Source organism: Centroberyx gerrardi, chromosome 20 (assembly GCF_048128805.1).
Source record: "Centroberyx gerrardi isolate f3 chromosome 20, fCenGer3.hap1.cur.20231027, whole genome shotgun sequence".
NCBI classification, from domain to species: Eukaryota; Metazoa; Chordata; class Actinopteri; order Beryciformes; family Berycidae; genus Centroberyx; species Centroberyx gerrardi.
The window spans coordinates 25,262,762-25,284,087 of NC_136016.1; the positions used below are offsets into that span (position 1 = coordinate 25,262,762).

The 21,326-nt window shown below is 43.4% G+C and overlaps 1 protein-coding gene across 1 annotated transcript in view; it reads left to right on the forward strand.

The window, feature by feature from the left end:
• Window positions 1–517: 517 nt before the first annotated feature.
• prkg1b (protein kinase cGMP-dependent 1b) overlaps window positions 518–21,326 on the forward strand; it is a 133,622-nt gene continuing 112,813 nt past the window's right edge. Inside the window, 1 exon segment of the mRNA XM_078290850.1 lies at window positions 518–837. Within this exon segment, the coding sequence (XP_078146976.1) occupies window positions 518–837 (320 nt within the window).

The following is a 21,326-nucleotide window of genomic DNA, read 5'->3' on the forward strand; positions in this document are numbered from 1 at the left end:
GGATCCTAAGGAACCTTAAGGAACCTGGGCAGCTTTGAGGAACCCGGAGGGACCTTAAAGACCCTGAGCACTCTGAGGAACCCTGAGCAACACTGAGGAGCCCTCAAGGAACCTTGAGAAACGTCCTGAGGAACACCGAGTACTCCAAAGTAACCTGAGGAACCCTGAAGACCCTGAAGACCCTGAGGAACCATCAGCAACTCTGAGGACCCTTGAGGAACCCTGACAAACCCTGAAGTACCCTGAGGAACCTTAGTGAACCCTGTGCAACTCTGTGGAACCCCAGGGAACCTCAAGAGACCTGAGGAACCCAGAGAAACCCAGAGGAACCGTCAACAACTCTGAAGACTCTTGAGTACCTTGAGGAACCTTGAGAACCCCCGATAAAACCCTGAGGTACCCCAAGGAACCTTCATGAACCCTGCACAACTCTGAGGAACCCCAAGGACCCTGAGGAACCTTGAGAACCCCTCGCAGAAACCCTGAAGCGCCCCGAGGAACCCACCCCCCCGGAGCCATGGGCACCCTGCGGGACCTGCAGTACGCGCTGCAGGAGAAGATCGAGGAGCTGCGGCAGCGCGACGCTCTGATCGACGAGCTGGAGCTGGAGCTGGACCAGAAGGACGAGCTGATCCAGCGGCTGCAGAACGAGCTGGACAAGTATCGCTCGGTGATCCGGCCGGCGACGGCGCAGCAGGCGCAGGTCCGCCGCCGCAGCCTGGTGCTGCAGCCGGACCAGCAGCGCAGCAAGAGGCAGGCCATCTCCGCTGAACCCACCGCCTGCGACATCACCGACCTGAGCCACGTCACCCTGCCCTTCTACCACAAGAGCCCCGAGTAGGTCCAAGTGTGTGTGTGTGTGTGTGTGTGTGTGAGAGAGAGAGAGAGGAGGAGTGTGTGTGTGCTGTTGGGAGGCAGAGAGAGCGTTTTTGATATTGATCTAAGCTGTTTCCCATAGTAGATTCACTACTTACATGTTTGTGTGTGTGTGTGTGCATGTGTATGTATGAGAGAGAGAGAGCGAGAGAGATGAAGTATTGAGGTGTATTTTTGTCATTTATGTGACTCTCATCCACTGAGGTCAATAGGGCAACTAACAGTGTGTGGGTGTGTGTGTGTAAGAGACAGAGAGAGAGAGTGTGTCTAAGAGGGTGTGTGTGTGTGTGTGTGTGTGTGCATGCGTGCAATAGAGAGAGAGAAAGAGAGAGAGTGATGTGTTCCTTTCCAATTATTGATTTATTTCCAGAGGTTGATTATCTGCAAAATTGAATTACTACAAGTTTGTGAAGCGAGCCAATACCTGCTGTCAGCCAATTAACCAATTAACTAATTAACTAATCCCCAGACACCGGCCAATTAACTGCAGCTTCCATTAACGTTTTGAACTGAATTAATGGAAAGCTCCCTCTAAACACTGTAACTCTGTTAAAGCTGCTGGTTTCCTGTCTCCATCCAGGAGTTAGTTGTGTTTTTCTTCTTGGTGGATAACCGGCCAATCGTAGACGAGGTGACGTCACCTCCAGATGTTTCCAGCAGCTACAGTGGAGTTTGATATGAGAAAATGTTTCAGGATGTAAAACATCAGCGGTAAACGTCAGGTTTTGGTGTCAGTCCCTCAGAATCAAAGAGCGAGGGCTTCTTTCTAGAGCCGCCATTTTGCACCGAGAGACGTTCAACAATCATACAGGGAGAAATCCATCGTAGAAGAGGAGAGAGACCAGTTTCTCCACCACAGGAGCAGGAGAGAGACCAATTTCTCCACCACAGGAGCAGGAGAGAGACCAGAATGCACTGCAGCAGAGAGACAGGCTGGGTTTGAGGAAGGAGAGACTCTTTATAGACTGGAAAAACTCTCATTCCTCTCTCTCTCTCTCTCTCTCTCTCTCTCTCTCTCTCTCTCTCTCTCTCTCTCTCTCTCTCTCTCTCTCTCTCTCTCTCTCTCTCTCTCTCCTCCTACATGTAAAACCAGCAGCTGAATGCAACAAGTTCGCACCTCTTCTCTGGAGGTTGTTGCAAGGCATTCTGGGAAACTTGGTAAACCACTCACTGCAGTAGAAGCAGACGAGGCAGGTTGAGGGAAAGTGGGTTCACTAAAACAGTAAAGTACACTTCATCACTGAATAACTGCTGAACTGTGTTGAGCATCACAGACTGATGAGAGTTTTACTTTAATGTGAATTGGCTCCAGCTCTGTTAGCTCCTTGTAAAACTATAAACTATCGAACTGCCTTATATCTGCTACATCTCTCATCGGGATGAAAAGCCGTCTGACAGATGATTGGTCGTAAACCCTGATAGAGACGGAGCAGCAGTCCACAGCGATGTTTATTCAGAGCCTCATTAAATGAATTTTATACGGCGATCCTCAAACCTTTAAACTCAACTGTTTTTACGCCTCTGATGTTTTTTTAATCGGGTTGTGAAGCGTCCAGTTGCATCACTGAATGAAACGTGTTCTGTAAATACATTTGACTTGATCTCCTTACTGTTGGCTGTTTGTAATGTTGGTGATCTAGATCTAATCTAGGTGATCTAATCTGGATAAGAGTCAGGTAAATGCCTAAAATGTAAATGTAATGCGTAGAAAATCGATTAGTCGATCAATACAAAAGTTTTAGTCATTTATCAATAAAAATACCAAATATTTTCTGGTTCCAGCTTCACAGATTTGCTGCTTTTCTGTTTCATCTCTTTATTAAATGAATCCTTTGTGATTTCTGTCTGCTGCTGAGAAAGGAAGAAATCTGAAGAATCACTTTGGACTCTGAACTGAGATGGACATTTGTCATTATCTCTGACATTTTATAGAGTAAAGGATTAATCAATACTGAAAATAGTAATTAGCTGCAGACCTACAAAATCTAAACTGTTGAGCGAACGCCACATAAAATATCTAGGAAGGAAAGGAAAGTGGCCACATTCATGTAGGGATTCTTCAAACACTTTTCACTGACAGCAATAATCTGGTTCAGGTCCTGGTACCAAATCAGACAGGAGTCAGATTAAGCTGTTTATATGAGATGTGTGAAGAACTATTCCGTTCTTATTCTCATCTCCCTGCACCGGAGGAGAGTCTGAAAGACGATGGACAGAAGACGCCCCTCCGTGCGACTCGTGTGAGTCTCTCCGGTTTCTTCTGTGTAAATAAGTTCAGCAGCTTCACTGCTTGCTGGAAGCAAAAGCCAAGAGTTCAGTATTCTCTCCTCGGTGCAGCTGTGTGATTTTCCCGCTGTACTTCCTTCCTCGCCGAGTCGCTGTGATGCTCCAGCTGCTGCCTGACTCTGCAGCATCAATGGCTGCTTTCAGTCTATTCCTGGACTTGGACTTGGCTTTGGCCGCGGTGAAAAGCCAAACTCAAGAGAATCACAGTGAAGTCGTTGTGAAAGGAAGCAGAAAGTTAAAGGGGAATTCCACCCGTTTTAAGAGTTCACATGTTCTTCTGCCTCAGCACAGTTCAGTCAGTGTTTGTGAACTCTTTCCTAAAGCGACAAACTGCAGAACCGACTGACTGAGACTGGAGGTAAGATCTGGCTCTGCTCCACTGGCAGTGAATGGGACTCTGACTTTATAATGAGGTTTAAATTCTGCTTCACACCCGTCAGCTGTGCTACTATATAAACTTATATAAACCCCATTCACTGTCAATGGAGCAGCCGCTGATTTTACATCCCAGTCACATCATAGGCTTTCTCTCTGGTTTCTAGCTGGTTTTTTTGTAAATATCCGTAAATATCTCTGCATAGAAGTGGTACCATCTTTCTTATGTTAACTTTATGTTATCTTTTTTGTGTATTTGTTTTTAACAAAAGCCCATCTAGGGACAAACATTGCAAATTAGCTTATTCTATAAATGTTATGATGAAAACAATGTATGTCTATGTATCTGTCCCTATTCAAATGAACATTGAATGAATGAATGAATGAATGGAGCAAATTCACAAACTGACTGACTGTCCTGAGGCTCAGAGAGAACATGTGAATTCTTAAAATGGGCGTCATTCCCCTTTAACAGCCTTTACTGCAATGTGAGGATATTCCTCTGACAGAGATCCAGAAAGAGTCCGGGCCGCAGGTATAAAGCCTCTCAGGCTGAATCCACATGTCCGGACTTCGATGGACTTGCAGACTTGCAGACTTTACAGCTCCCTCCCAGGAAGTCCAGGAGGGTTTAGGGCCGTCCGTTGTCAAAATTGATCAAGTCTGTAAGGCTCTCATGTGGACTTTTGGATCGGTCCATGCAGACTTCCAGCGAGTCCGCTACCTTGCAGACTTCACTGGCGATATTTCTCATCGGTCATTGCACGACAGCTGTAACACGTCAGCTGACACAAACAAAGGCAGATGTCAAACATGAGGGGAAAACAGCCAAGAGGGTTTTCCTGTGTAAATTATTAACATCGACTGATATGATAAAGCAGATATTCAGCCAGCGTTGACTGTAATCAGCCTGTAACGACTAACGGACTTCTCTGCTCTGCACCCTTCAGTGATCGATTGTTTAACGTTGATTTCGCATCGGTGGTATCCACGGCAACGAGCGAGGGGAGAAGGCCCGTCCCATTCGCCCCTGTTATGCGGCCCCGCCCCCCTGTTGTCACGCTGAGCTTCAGTCAACGTCACCATACATAGAACCAGAGTCCACGAGTCTGTAGTCCGGACATTTGGATTGGGTCAAAGTGTGTGAACTGATCTGAAACCTCTGATCACTTCACATTCAGTATGATCTTGAAGGATAAACTGACTCTAGATCAGATCTCCTACTCTGAGATGCTTGATAATACCAGCCCAGGTCTGCTGTGGTCCGGGCAGCGTCATCAGCAGCAGGTCGACTGGGAAAGGTCCAGAACCGACCTGGGAAAGGTCCAGAACCGACCTGGGAAAGGTCCAGAACCGACCTGGGAAAGGTCCAGAACCAAAAGACTTCTCTGGAATCTTCTGGGAAATCCTCCAGGAGTTTCTCACATGGTGGGCGACTTTGTTTGTGTGGAGAATTCTCCAGAATTTCACTGGAAAGCAAATCATGTCCGTCTTTCCTCCTCCATCCTGCTTCCACAGAGCCTATTTCCTCTTGAACTCTTCAGTTTTATCTGAGACCCAAAAGATGCTGCTGTTCTTCCCTTGGATCGACAGGTTTAATCGATCCAGTTGTGTAAATACGTCACATGGGTAAAGCTAGTTTGGCCGGGAAGTTTCCATCAGCATAGTGGTGTGCCAGGGAACTCTGGATTTCGTTTCCCAAATCAAACAGGCGATTGATTGGTAGCCATCTTGCCTCGCTGTGATATAACAGTTGATCTGCTTCCATACAGAAAAACACCGGGAAATCACAGCGTTCTTCTGCACATAGTTTACAGTCGTGACAGAAATATCAATAACTCTGTGAAGCTCTGGTGACATTTTTATTTAAGCCAAGCTTTTACGATGCAGGAAACATTTTGTCCATTTCGCATCAGGCGGCCTATCTAGGATTTGCTTCACAAAACTGTGATGTTCATATTTTTTATGTTGGAAAGCAGCGGGATGCCCCTTTAGAGATGATAGCTGTTCATGGGAGCTAAAAACCCGGGGGAGGGATTTCATCGAGAAGGAAGTGAATGAGCGAGAGGGGCAGTAAAAAAATAAATGGGAGCCCAGTTCTCCCTTCCTGAGCATAAAGGAGTTTGTTTCACAAGTTAGTCATCACAGACCCGCTGAGCCTCCCAGTCATCTGGACACACTCCAGCACTGTTTTTATATTCAAGTCCGTTGCCTCTGAAATAATCACCAAGACGACCAGGGCCGTGTCAATTCATGAATGAACTCATCAATTCCAATTCAGCTGAGGAACTGGAATTTGAAACACTTAGTAGTTTATATAGTTTATATAATTTATTATTAAATGTACTTTTTTTCATTGATGCTTGAGTAAGACGTGTGGATCAATACAGCCCACTGGCCTTTCTGACGGTCCGTGCACCACTAGGGGGCGCTCGAGTCCATTTGTGGGCTGCGGCCCAGTGTTTGAGAAACCCTAACCCTCTAGTTTACTGGTAAAATAGTAAAAGTGGCTGATAAATTAGTCTAGTTCAGTGGTTCTTAACCTTTTTGCCAGTGCGACCCCTCGAGACACACACACACAGAGGAACGGCATAATTTAGGAGTGCATCCTGCCCAGCGATTTAAAAAAGTAGACCTATCATTACAATTTTTCAATAAAATAAAATGCTAAATAATAGAATAAAAAGTATAAAGGTTGACTGTAAGCCTCACTCAGTGGGACGGTTGGGCTTGCACAGAGGCGGAGAGGTTCCGTGGCGGCTGAGTCGGGCTGAGGAAGACGAGCAAATCGTCTTCAACACTGAGACGGCTCTGTACTTGTTTTTCAGATACGTTTTTGACTCTTTCTCTGCCAGCCATTTATTAATGTCAGCATCTTGAGATTTGACGCTCCCACCGATTAGAAATTGTTCCATGTCTGTGTTTCAGCCCGACTACGCCAACGAACAACAACGAACAACCAATCAGAGCATTTTGAAATTAAAATAGTTACATTTGAAAAAGAGGAGTCGGTCATCTGTTTCTATTAGGTCGCCTGTAGGAGGTGCGATTAGGCAAGTAGATTTATGCACTCATCAAACAATATTTCTTCTGTATTTCATATATTGAACTTATTTTTAGTAACCTTCCCGCAACCCCCCTGCGACCCCTTCACGACCCCCAGGTTAAGAACCACTGGTCTAGTTGGCTGGTAAATTAGTACATGTGGCCAGTAAGTTAGTCTAGTTGGCCAGTAAATTAGTGCATGTGGCCGGTAAGTTAGTCTAGTTGGCCAGTAAATTAGTACATGTGGCCGGTAAGTTAGTCTAGTTGGCCAGTAAATTAGTACATGTGGCCAGTAAATTAGTCTAGTTGGCCAGTAAATTAGTACATGTGGCCAGTAAATTAGTCTAGTTGGCCAGTAAATTAGTACATGTGGCCAGTACATTAGTCTAGTTGGCCAGTAAATTAGTACATGTGGCCAGTAAATTAGTCTAGTTGGCCAGTAAATTAGTACATGTGGCCAGTAAATTAGTCTAGTTGGCCAGTAAATTAGTACATGTGGCCGGTAAATTAGTCTAGTTGGCCAGTAAATTAATACATGTGGCCGGTAAGTTAGTCTAGTTGGCCAGTAAATTAGTACATGTGGCCAGTAAATTAGTCTAGTTGGCCAGTAAATTAGTACATGTGGCCAGTACATTAGTCTAGTTGGCCAGTAAATTAGTACATGTGGCCAGTACATTAGTCTAGTTGGCCAGTAAATTAATACATGTGGCCAGTAAATTAGTACATGTGGCCAGTAAATTAGTCTAGTTGGCCAGTAAATTAATACATGTGGCCGGTAAGTTAGTCTAGTTGGCCAGTAAATTAGTACATGTGGCCAGTAAATTAGTCTAGTTGGCCAGTAAATTAGTCTAGTTGGCCAGTAAATTAGTACATGTGGCCAGTAAATTAGTCTAGTTGGCCAGTAAATTAATACATGTGGCCAGTAAATTAGTACATGTGGCCAGTAAATTAGTCTAGTTGGCCAGTAAATTAATACATGTGGCCGGTAAGTTAGTCTAGTTGGCCAGTAAATTCGTACATGTGGCCAGTAAATTAGTACATGTGGCTGGTAGGTCTAGTCAGTCTAATCTCCAGGTATCCCGGTTCAGTCTGTACCAGGTTAGCTCTGTTTGCTGCTCTGCTCCGCTGTAGGAAGCAGAGTGGCTGCTGTAATAGCTGAAGCGTCTGGTGAATTTTAAAATCCCCCCCACACTGTGGCTGCAGGACAAATTCAGCTTCACTGCCCACCAGCCCCTGCTCAGGAAACCAATACATTCATATGGAGATGTGTTCACAGCCAGCCTGTTAGTAGAGCCTGATTAAATGCAAAAGCACACAGATCGACGGGGCTGGCGGCGTCCTGCCAGTAGATTCCCTCCAGCTCTTCACTCACATTTGAATTTTAAAGCCGGCGTGTTTTCCTAAGCAGCTGTTAGAGACGCTGCGCTGCGACTGTTTGACTACCTGGGAGACAAAACGCTGTCAACAGCCAGATTGGGCGAGGCTCCGCAGGTGAAGGAGAAGAAAAAACACGTAACTCCTATCAGTGTGAAATTGTATGTGCTGAATAGGGACGCAAATAAAAAAACATATAGGACTTTTATTTTTTCTGTTATTAACATATTCAAATTAGCTGATAATTCATAAAAATGTGCAAATTTACATGTCAACACTTTTCCTCAGTGGATAAAGTCAGAGAGCATTTCCCTGTTTCATTCTGCTGAATAACTAAATAGTTTGTAATTTTGTGTTATTTTGCTGAATTATTTACAAAATATTATGTATATCGCAGAAAATAGAAATGGCAAAGATATCAAAAAACCTCTGTGAATTAAAAGCTACTATTGTTAAGCAACAGGTCAGATTTGGAAGCTATATCTATAAGTTAATTTGAAAATGAAAGTGTTTTGCATACTGGGAATATGTCATTTTGAGAAAAAGGCTGTTAAATTTTAATTTGGTGCTTGGTGTAGTTGACCCAGCTGGTATAAAGACATAAATTCATAATTTATGTTTGTTTTTGATGATTGTTGTGTATATTTTAGAAAACTACAGTAGTTATCAAAGCAAAATATATAGTAGGCTATCTCCAAATTTCTCCAAGCCAGCGAAAGGCGATCAACACGCCTCGATGTCGCAGGTTCAGATGAGCAGCACGCCGTCCTCGTGTCGCTCTGTGGTCCCGGAGTCTGAAGCTCCGCCCACACAGCTTCATTTGAACAGATTTGAATATGAAAACAACTCAGTTTTCCTGAGGCTCACTGTAACTATCCAGCTAGCTAAACTTCTCTCTGAAACCTAATGTCGTAATGTTTACAATTCAAATTTTTATCATGATAAAGTATAATAATAAGGCTGTGATCAGGAGACACAGCACAAAGCTCAGCTGTGAGAGCAAGAGGTCAAAGGGCACAAAGCGTTCTACAGATTTACACTTTATTAACTAACACAGTTCTACAGATTTACACTTTATTAACTAACACACAGTTCTACAGATTTACACTTTATTAACTAACACAGTTCTACAAATTTACACTTTATTAACTAACACAGTTCTACAGATTTACACTTTATTAACTAACACACAGTTCTACAGATTTACACTTTATTAACTAACACACAGTTCTACAGATTTACACTTTATTAACTAACACACAGTTCTACAGATTTACACTTTATTAACTAACACAGTTCTACAGATTTACACTTTATTAACTAACACACAGTTCTACAGATTTACACTTTATTAACTAACACAGTTCTACAGATTTACACTTTATTAACTAACACAGTTCTACAGATTTACACTTTATTAACTAACACAGTTCTACAGATTTACACTTTATTAACTAACACAGTTCTACAAATTTACACTTTATTAACTAACACAGTTCTACAGATTTACACTTTATTAACTAACACACAGTTCTACAGATTTACACTTTATTAACTAACACACAGTTCTACAGATTTACACTTTATTAACTAACACACAGTTCTACAGATTTACACTTTATTAACTAACACAGTTCTACAGATTTACACTTTATTAACTAACACACAGTTCTACAGATTTACACTTTATTAACTAACACAGTTCTACAGATTTACACTTTATTAACTAACACACAGTTCTACAGATTTACACTTTATTAACTAACACACAGTTCTACAGATTTACACTTTATTAACTAACACAGTTCTACAGATTTACACTTTATTAACTAACACACAGTTCTACAGATTTACACTTTATTAACTAACACAGTTCTACAGATTTACACTTTATTAACTAACACACAGTTCTACAGATTTACACTTTATTAACTAACACAGTTCTACAGATTTACACTTTATTAACTAACACACAGTTCTACAGATTTACACTTTATTAACTAACACAGTTCTACAGATTTACACTTTATTAACTAACACACAGTTCTACAGATTTACACTTTATTAACTAACACAGTTCTACAGATTTACACTTTATTAACTAACACACAGTTCTACAGATTTACACTTTATTAACTAACACAGTTCTACAGATTTACACTTTATTAACTAACACACAGTTCTACAGATTTACACTTTATTAACTAACACAGTTCTACAGATTTACACTTTATTAACTAACACACAGTTCTACAGATTTACACTTTATTAACTAACACAGTTCTACAGATTTACACTTTATTAACTAACACACAGTTCTACAGATTTACACTTTATTAACTAACACAGTTCTACAGATTTACACTTTATTAACTAACACACAGTTCTACATGTTCCTCCATCATGAGACTCAGCTGCTGCAGCAGGTTGGAGATGAAACTGAAAAGCCTCTATATGAAGGACATTTATATTTAAATTTTTCTGACTCTTATCCAGAGCCACTTACAGTGAATGAGCAGGTTGGCGGTTCAGCTTCTTGCTCGAGGGCACTCTGACAGGACATTTTGAACACGTCACCTCTCTTTACGGGACGTCCCGGTGCCGCAGAGGATTAGTCCACGTTGCAGCTGTCCATCATCTTGCTCAAGGGCACTTTGACAGGAGAAACGGCTCTTGCTGGGATCGAACCCGAGGCGCTCCGGCTACACCCGACCTGTACGGCTACTGAATGAATGAATGAATGAATGAATGAATGAACTAGCAACACAGATGCAGGTCTCTCTCTCCCCGTGCGGCGGGTCGCCCCCTTCCCTCTGGGGTTTGTCATTAAGCGGACAGCAGGAAGGCTGCAGGTTGCAGCAGATCTGAACTCAGACCAGCAGGAGCTGGAAACACTCCGTCACCTCAGAAACTTTCTCTTTTAATTTATTCAGCCCTCGCTCGACTCGGCAGGTCGGTTAAGGACAAATTCTTATTTTATAATGACAGCTGCTAAATAAAGCTCGCTCTACCTTATATTTGTTTCTCATGCTGGTAAAAAAGTAGAAGTGGCGGGCAAATTAGTACATGGCTGGTGAGTTAGGCTAGTTGACTTTAAAATAGTGAAGTGTCTGGGATTTGAATAGTTTTTCCTCCTCTCTGCTTCATGCTGTTTCTCTGAACTGAACTGAAGTGAAATGTGAGACTCAGATCAGGCTGTTAGAGGAGAGAGCAGACCGTTATTATCAGTTATTTAGCTTTCCTTTATTCAGCCAGGCAGGACAGTTAAGATCAATTTATAACTGAACAGCAACCTCTCTCTCTCTCTCTCTCTCTCTCTCTCTCTCTCTCTCTCTCTCACTCTCTCTCTCTCTCTCTGTCTCTCTCTCTCTCTCACTCTCTCTGTCTCTCTCTCTGTCTCTCTGTCTCTCTCTCTCTCTCTCTCTCTCTCCCTCTGTCTGTCTCTCTCTCTCTCTCTCTCTCTCTCTCTCTCTCTCTCTCTCTCTCTCTCCTGTAAACCAAAGTGATATAAAAGGAAAGAGTCCTTGTCTGGTTAACAAGCACTGTACTGCTGATGTGCTTGATATGAGCTGTGTGTGTGTGTGTGTGTGTGTGTGTGTGTGTGTGTGTGTGTGTGTGCACTAGCACTGACAATAGGTGCATTTTCCTAAGCTCAGTATAATGTGTGTTTTCTGTGTGTGTGTGTGTGTGTGTGTGTGTGTGTGTGTGTCCGTGCTGGCAGTAATAACAGTGTTGGTTTTAATCCATGGTCCACCCACATATACATACACACACATGCTCAAACACACATGCGCACACGCACACACACACACACACACACACACACACACTAGCAGCTCTGCACAGCCACTTGACAGGATTTCATTTCCCACCATTCCTTTCTGTCAGCGACCTGCAGTTTGCCTCTATTTCTGAATGTGTGTGTGTTTATATGTATGTGTGTGTGTGCGTGTGTGTGTGTGTGTGTGTGTGTGTGTGTGTGTGTGTAGGCTGTAGAATCCACCAGCTCTCCCTGCTGTCTGCAGTAACGCTTCATAAGCATTTTCAGCATGGAACAGCAGAGAATAGAGTCGGACTGATATCTGATGTCTGATCTGATGGATCTGATGCAGTTTGATTGATCACATATTGACTGTAGGTATTGATCAACACTAGACTGGTGTTTGATGGGAAAACTCTTCCTCTGTCAGGTCTCTTCAGTCTGTGATGTTCAACACAGTCAGCAGTTATTCAGTGATGAAGTGTCATTTACTGTTCTGCTGAACCCACTTTCTCTCAACCTGCCTCTCTGCTTCTACTGCAGTGTGGTTTACTACGTTTCCCAGAATGCCTTTCAACAACCTCCAGAGGAGTGAACTTTTTGCATCCAGCTGTTGATTTTATGTGCCAATAGAAAGAGACAGAGAGAGAGAAAGAGAGAGAGAGAGAGACAGAGAGACAGACAGAGAGAGAGTGAGAGAGAGAGACAGAGACAGAGAGACAGACAGAGAGAGAGAGAGAGAGACAGAGAGAGAGAGAGAGAGAGAGAGAGAGAGACAGAGAGAGAGAGAAGAGAGAGAGAGAGAGAGAGAGAGAGAGAGAGAGAGAGACAGAGAGAGAGAGAGACAGAGAGAGAAGAAGAGAGAGAGAGAGACAGAGGAGAGAGAGACAGAGAGAGAGAGAGAGACAGAGAGAGAGAGAGAGAGAGAGACAGAGAGAGAGAGACAGAGAGAGAGAGAGAGACAGAGAGAGAGAGACAGAGTCTTGTGGCTGCATTGCATTCTGGTCTATTGAGGCTACTGCATGAATCCACACTGAGCAATGGTCCAACAGACAGGCCGTACCTGTCTCTCTGTCTGTCTGTATGTCTCTCTCTCTCTCTGTCTTTCTCTCTGTCTCTCTCTCTCTCTGTCTTTCTCTCTGTCTCTCTCTCTCTCCCTCTCTCTCTCTCTCTCTCTCTGTCTCTCTCTCTCTCTCTCTCTCTCTCTCTGTCTCTCTCTGTCTGTCTATCTCTCTCTTCCCATTCTGTGTCTTGGTCTCTCTATCAATTTCAATTCAATTTAAAGTTTAAAAACAGTTTAAAAAGAAACATGCCAAAGCATGTCACAAGAAATTAATCATCAATTAACCAACATTTCAGAAAATGAATGCCAACTCCTCCCATGTATCAGTGTGTGTGTGTGTGTGTGTGTGTGTGTGTGTGTGTGTGTGTGTGTGTGTGTGTGTGTGTGTGTGTGTATTCAGACCCCAGACTATCATTGTTTCTGTAACTCGTTTGTGAGGAAAAATAAATCAGCAAAGTATAATATTAGCCATTAAAAATACAGCTTTTCAGGGAACTTTCTCTCTCTCTCTCTCTCTCTCTCTCTCTCTCTCTCTCCATTCTGTGTCTTTGTCTCTCTCTCTCAACCAAAGTGATATAAAAGCTGATGTGGTTGATATGAGCTGTGTGTGTGTGTGTGTGTGTGTGTGTGTGTGTGTGTGTGTGTGGTAAGAACATATTTTCTATTTTCTTTGTTTAGCCTCACATCACCGAGGGACACATTTGTCTGCGGCACAGGAAATGAGAGTGTATGAGTTCACACACACACACACACACACCCCTGCAGTGTCTGTGTGTGTGTCTGTGTGTGCGTGTGTGTGTGTGTGTGTGTGTGTGTATGTGTGTGTGTGCTGGAATCCCCTCAGCGCTCTCCCATCCAAACTGTATCAGACCTTATTACACCTGCAGCAGCTCTCATAAAGTCTCCTCTCTCTCTCTCTCTCTCTCTCTCTACCTCTCTCTCTCTACCTCTCTCTCTCTCTACCTCCTTCTTCCCCCTTTTCCTTTTCTTTCAGCCTCCTTTCTCCATCTTTACTTGATTTCTATTCCTTTCTTTATCTGTCACTCCTCTGTTGCTCCTTCTTTCTGTTTTCCTTTTATCTGTTTTCCGTCTTTCTTTTTCCTTCTATCTGTCTTCTCTCTATCTGTATCCCTCCTATGTGTTTTCTATCTGTTTTCCTCTCCTCTCCTCCATGTCTTTATCTCTCTCTCTGGCCGGCTTTCTCTTTTCCTCTCCTCTGTCTTTATTTTCTATCTGTTTTCTCTCTCTTTCTCTCTGTCGCTTCATTTTCTTTCCAATTCCCTTTCCTCTGCTGCTGTGATTTGTTTATATTTCCTCTCCGTTTTCCTCTTTCAGCCTTCCTTCATCCCTCTCTCTTTCCCTTTAACTGTCTTTATATCTTGTTTCACCCTCTTCCCGTTCATCTTCTTCTCCTCTCTGTTTTCATTCTATTTTCTCTTTACTTTATATCTGTCGCTCCTCTTTCGCTTTATTTTCTTTCTATATTCTCTTCTTCTCCTCTTTCTCTTTTACTGTATATCTTGTTTCACCTTCTATCTGCCTGTTTAGCTTTCTCTTTCCTCTGTTTTCTTTCTATTCTCCCTCTTTTCTTCTTCTCTGTTGCTTTTTCATTTCCGTTTGCATCACCTGTCGCTCCTCTGTCGCTTTACTTTCTTTCTATTTTCTCCTGCTCTCTTTCTCTTTAACCTGTATATCTTGTTTCACCCTCTGTCTTTCTCTTTCCTCCTCTTTCCTTTCTTTCTGTTCTCTCTCTTCTTTGTTGCTTTCTCTGTCGCTGTCTATTTTCCCTTCCCTCTTTTCGTCGGTGAGTCATGCAGTAATAACATCAGGATCTACTTTATCACCCGGCTCAGTCCGCTCGTTATGAGTCTTTATTGAAGCTGTTAACTCCTGGGTTTAATTTACATGCAGATTCTGAATCTGAACTGAGAGATTTGTCTCTCTGCAGATCCACCAGCATTAAACCAGCTCTAATAGATCCACATGGTCCGTCCAGGCACTGTTATGCTGCAATGGGGAAATAAAAAATTCTTGAGTCTAGTCCTAAGTAGACCTTTAGGTGTCATCTTTCTTTACAATAGCACTACTGTATATATTCAGTAGTGCTGATCTATGGAAAAGTACTGAATAAAGACACTGAAGCTGAATGTGTCCTAGCTGTCGACACTGGGAGTGTTAACCAATATAACCAGACTTAACACATGGCCAGCTTCCTCACATTGTGTCAGAGAGTGGCCAATCGAGGCAAGAGAAGAGAAAAACATTGTTTGCTAGCTAAGCTAAGCTAACTAGTTTAGCTGGATTAAGCTAGCACTAAGGAGCCGTAGAAATCTTTCTGAAACTGATCTGTGTGCAACAAATCACTGGAAGCAGGTATATGGCTGCGAGGTGCTTTGCTCCTTCAGTATTAGAGGCATTTGTTCATTCATTCGAAAGGTTTACTGCAATTATTTGTGTAGGATGCGCTCCATCAATATAATAGCTACTATACGCACTATTGAACTAATTCACATGGCAGCCATTTTGAACACTCAGGGTGTGAAATTCTACCTGGAAGATTGGGCTGTAAAACTAGAGTTACTTCAGTGAGGACTTCAGATAGACCGAACAGTTGTCAAATTAGCAGCAACAACAAGCACAACAACTGCTTGAACTTTGCAGGAAGTTAGTTAGCTAGCTTAGAAGTTAGTTAGCTACTAGCTAGCTACCTAGACTAGAGATAATGGACCAAATATATTAAAATGTGAACAAATATCCCTCTGGCTCCTAAAGATCCATTCATTTTCAATCCATTTTTCAACCGGTATCTGTGAATGCTAAATGTTTGTACGATGTATCTTTGTTCACAGCAGCAGACAGAGCTGTTTCCCACCTGACTGTTCAAAATGGCCGCCGTGTTGAACACGGTCAGTTCCCAGCCACAGGCGGCACATTGAGCCTCGTGAGCACAGTCACGGAGTTTCTTGGAGTTTTCACAGTGATTATGTTTCTACCTGCGGTGATGATGTTTCTATCGGAGGGTATGATGTTTCTGCCTGATAATGTCTCTGCAGGCGGTGATATTTTTTCTACCCACAGTGGTTACGTCTCTATCTGTGGCTGTGCTTCTACTCGCATTGACGACTCTTCTTCTGTGGTGTTTCTACCTGCGGTGACCAGGTTGTTTCTCACGGTGAGACTGTCTCATGGAGATTATGTGTCTGTCAGTGGGGACGGTGCTTCTACCTGATGATGTTTCTGCAGGCGGTGATATTGTTTCTGATGCACTCACATGCGTATTTCCTGATCCAGATGGGATCGAGATAGAGATCCCAGTTTAACACCAGGTGGACATGGACCTGGACACACTAAATACCCGAAATATAAATACTGTGCGTTCAGTCTCCAGATCCATGTGACACCCAGCCTGCTGACAGCTGAAGCTCTCCGTTCAGCCAGCAGAGACTTTATTGGCTGAATATCATTTCCTCAGCTGCTGCGGAGCGAAGCAGCGCTGCCAGCAGACAGCTGGACATGTTGACTTTTATCTTAGTCGCTCAAGCATCTTTCTGTTTGTCTCTCTCTCTCTATCTTTCTCTCTCTCTCTGTCTCTTTCAGTTCAGTTCATTTCAATTCAAATGTGGTTTATTGACATGAAGCCTATGCTGCCAAAGCAATGTAGTGTTTCTCTCTCTCTCAGTAGAGTCTCTTGGGGACTGTTGAGTCATACTGGATGATATCAGGACGTCGATGGTCTTTACTAGAAGCAGCTCAGCCGAGACTTAAATGGACCTTGACTAAGACCTTGAATCCTGTTCAAACCCATTTAATTTTTCCATGTATCATTTATAAAATACACAGGCTTTAATGAGAAAGGCATTGTTCCGTTCTTCGGCCCTGACTCATGTGGTTTTCATCCAGCAGGAGCTGTGTGTATGTGTGGCACCAGCTTGGGAAATTGTGTAATGAAAAGATGCAAAATCTGTTCGGATCTGTATGGAAATTGGTGTGCATGTTCCACATAAAGGTTGGAACATGATGCCACAATGTCATAGGCCACGCCCACTTTCACTAATGATGACCAAACTTCAGATTTTGACTAGGACATGGTCCTAGAGCATGCGTACCGAATTTCGTGCAATTTCACCAATTGGATTAGGAGATACAGTTTTCTGGCCTTTGTGGCGCCCCCTATTGGTCAATCTTAAAATGCCTTTGCACACGTGTTCCTTCATTACATGTGAACTAGTTGTGCAATTTTCCGGATGATTGGACCAGCTATCACAAAGTTATCACAATTTAGCTGATAGCCCACGCCTCCTTCACAACTTTAAGAGTTAATATCTTCAAAACTACAGTAGATATCAACAATCTATACACAACATTTAAAGAGCTTGGTCCATTGATGCTACTGACTGATTTTGGTGGTAATCGGTCAAACTGTGTAGGAGGAGATGTTAAAAATGTGTTTTTCAAATAATTCAAAATATCTCAAAAACTTTCCAGGCGAACCTTGAGGGTCCTCTGGAAAAGTTGTAGAGTACGGCCAGCTGAACATGTGTGCCAAGTTTCCTGTAAATCGGACAAATGGTGTGGGAGATACAGCCCTTTAAACTTTTTATTTTTGAACTTAAATTATAGTGCGTGCAACTGCACAGCAAAAAATCTCCATCTTGACAAGTCATTTAGTCTGTTATAGAGTCCTAAAATCTTTATTTTCTTAAAATAAGTGAAAACAATCTGCCACTGGGGTTTGATAATTTCACTTATTTCTAATGCAAATCAACTTGTTTGAAGAATTTAGTAGAATCAAGAGTCATTTTCTTGACAGCAGTGCAGTGATCTGCCTTATTCTGACTGGTTTCAACAGACTGACACTCTGTTCTAGAAAACTCCTGAAGCAAGTGAAGCTGCGTTGGAGACAAGTGGAGTTATCTCTCCTCACTGCAGAATGTTTCTCTTGGGTTAAGAAAATTAGGATTTTAGGACTCAATAAGAGACTAAATGACTTGTTAAAATGGAGATTTTTTGCAGTGTGGGTTGAACTTTATGTCCGTCAACACGGATGGAAATCTGACAGAGGGAGCGTCATCAGTCTGTCTGACAACAGACAGCTGTCAGTGGAGATGAGCTGAAGTGAACAGAGACGACAGACAGACGGGTCAGAGCGGACGCCGGCTTACTCATTTTTAATCATTTTTTAAAATCCAAACGTTACGGCGTCAAACCTAGCTTGAAATGAACCGCTGTCCTGCTAAATAAACAGACATGGACGAGACAGTGAAGTGTTTTTGAGGATTATTTCCTGGAGGAGACTCATGTCGTCCTGTCAGAGGCAGAGCGGAGCGTAATCACAGAGAAACTTCAGCAACCTGCAGGGAAGAGGCTGCACTTTTATTCAGACTGTAGGTGGAGAGAGAGAGAGAGAGAGAGATGGGAAGAGTAAGAGTGTGACAAAAAGTGTGTAGCTGCATTGCATTCTGGTCTCTCTCCTGCTCCTGTGGTGGAGAAACTGGTCTCTCTCCTCTTCTACGATGGATTTCTCCCTGTATGATTGTTGAACGTCTCTTGGTGCAAAATGGCGGCTCTAGAAAGAAGCCCTCGCTCTTTGATTCTGAGGGACTGACACCAAAACCTGATGTTTACCGCTGAGGTTTTACATCCTGAAACATTCTCCTGATATTAAACTCGACTGCAGCGGGGCGTGTCGGCGTCTTCCACCGACTCCCAGCTCAGTATTTAGTCTCTGTCTGGTCTGTGTGGAGTTTGATCTGGGCCGGCTCTCTGTCCTTTTCTCTGACATTAAACTGAGTGTGGGACCGCCGGCTCGTATCGACCGAGCGCAAATGAACTGTTTCCATCAGTTCATCAGTCCGGTCTGGGAAATAAAGATGGAGGGTTGAAGCGGCTCCCTGAACTCCCTGCACTGCAGCAGAGGTCCGACACTCGGTCTGAAAGTCTCCTAAAACAACTGACAAACTGCCAGTCAGGTCAGGAAACTCTACTTGTTTCTGATGCAGTTTCACTTGTTTCAGAATCTTCCTAGAAATGAGTAAATATGTTGAAACGGGGCAGATTCATGACTCTTGAATCAAGAGAATTCATTCAATTCGTTCAATTCATTTCACTGCACTGAAGCATCACGACACGGTTATCGGTTAAATAATTCCACTAACGTCACTTAGATACCACAGTTAACAACGTGACCTGCTGTTAAGGTTTGCAGGGCAGCAGAAGATGTGGATGTCTGTAAACTGACGGTGAAGAGTGCGGCTCTGTGTGGGATCCGATATGACATCATCAGTATGAGACTGAATGTGGCGTTTAGCCCACAGGAGAGAAACCATCTGTTAGTCAGAGACGCCCTCTAGAGGCCATCTGACCAAGAGACACCTCACTAAGAGTTACCTGACTGTCTGCCTGACCGACTGACTGACTGACTGACTGACTGACTGACTGTCTGTCTGACTGTCTGCCTGACCGACTGACTGACTGACTGTCTGACCTGAATGTGCCTCCTGATGCCCTCTGCTGTGCTGTGGGAAAAACAAAAACTCAGATTCTGCTATTAAAGTCTTAGCTGATGAAGACTGTGATGCGTAGTTGGTTTGAGCACTGTTGACAAAATGCACTTGTTGTAAGTCGCTTTGAACAAAAGCATCTGCTAAATGACGTAATGTAATGTAATGTAATGTAATGTAATGTAAAGAAAGTTCTTGATTTGCATTGGAAACCAGTGAAATTATTTCGCCCCACTGGCAGAAGTTTTAATTTATCCACTGGAGAGATTCCAAGACTCAGGACCAGATAATTAACTTGTGAAGAAGGATGATTTTATAGTGAAACCGGAGTCCAAAGCCGGCTCAGGTCTCTGCAGAACCACTACAGCAGCCTGCAGACCAGCTCACAATATAAAGAAGAAGGATTTTGTCTGTCAAGTTAAAAATAACTGATGCACACCGTCAGTTGACAGACAGTCATCACTGTCCAGAGTGTTTACAGCTCAGTCACCTGAAATCCTGTTTTCTGAAGTTTCTGTCATTTCTGTTTTTGTCATTTGACGTTTCACCAAACTGAAAATGTTCTGTGTGTCCTGAGGAGGAAAGTTACTAAACATTTCCTCCAGTTCTGCACTTCAGTCCAGTTCTGAGGTTCTGGATCTTTACTGAGTATTTCCATCCTGTGAGACTTTCTACTTTTCCTCCTCTACATCTCAGAGGGAAATCTTGTTCTTTTTCCTCCTCTACATTTATCTGCCGGCTGGAGTTACTAGTTACTTTGCAGAATAAGGTTTTACATCAAAACATACGATAAGCTCATAAAACATGTTGCATTGTTAGAGTTTAAACTCCAACAGTATCTGCAGCAGTTAGACGACAACATTAAAATACTTCTGACAGGTTCATGCTTCAATAATTTAACTCTCTGACAGAATGACGACTTTTACTTTTCATACTTCAGTTCATTTTACTGATAATACTTCTAGACTTTTACTGAAGGAAACTTTTGAATGCAGAACTTTTACTGTTAATGAACTATTTTTCCATTGACACTTTTACTCAAGTAAAGGATTTGAGGACTTTTTCCACCTCTGCCTGTTTCCTCCTCTAGTCCTGCTGTCTATTTCCATTTCAGTAATAATTTGAAGCACCAATCAAATAAATAAGTTGCTACTCCTCTACATATCAGATTAAAGCTGATTATCATCATCACCTGATTTTCTCATAATTAGCTGCCATTGACGACTTGGGAAGAACGTTCTCACAAGACGACCTGGGAAGAACGTTCTCCGCGAGACGACCTGGGAAGAACGTTCTCCACGAGACGACCTGGGAAGAACGTTCTCCGCGAGACGACCTGGGAAGAACGTTCTCCACGAGACGACCTGGGAAGAACGTTCTCCACGAGACGACCTGGGAAGAACGTTCTCCACGAGACGACTTGGGAAGAACGTTCTCCACGAGACGACTTGGGAAGAACGTTCTCACAAGACGACCTGGGAAGAGCGTTCTCCACGAGACGACTTGGGAAGAACGTTCTCCACGAGACGACCTGGGAAGAGCGTTCTCCACGAGACGACCTGGGAAGAGCGTTCTCCACGAGACGACTTGGGAAGAACGTTCTCCACGAGACGACCTGGGAAGAACGTTCTCACAAGACGACCTGGGAAGAGCGTTCTCCACGAGACGACTTGGGAAGAACGTTCTCCACGAGACGACCTGGGAAGAGCGTTCTCCACGAGACGACCTGGGAAGAGCGTTCTCCACGAGACGACTTGGGAAGAACGTTCTTCACGAGACGACCTGGGAAGAGCGTTCTCCACGAGACGACCTGGGAAGAGCGTTCTCCACGAGACGACTTGGGAAGAACGTTCTCCACGAGACGACCTGGGACGAGCGTTCTCCACGAGACGACCTGGGAAGAACGTTCTCCGCGAGACGACCTGGGAAGAACGTTCTCCTCGAGACGACCTGGGAAGAACGTTCTCCGCGAGACGACCTGGGAAGAACGTTCTCCTCGAGACGACCTGGGAAGAACGTTCTCCGCGAGACGACCTGGGAAGAACGT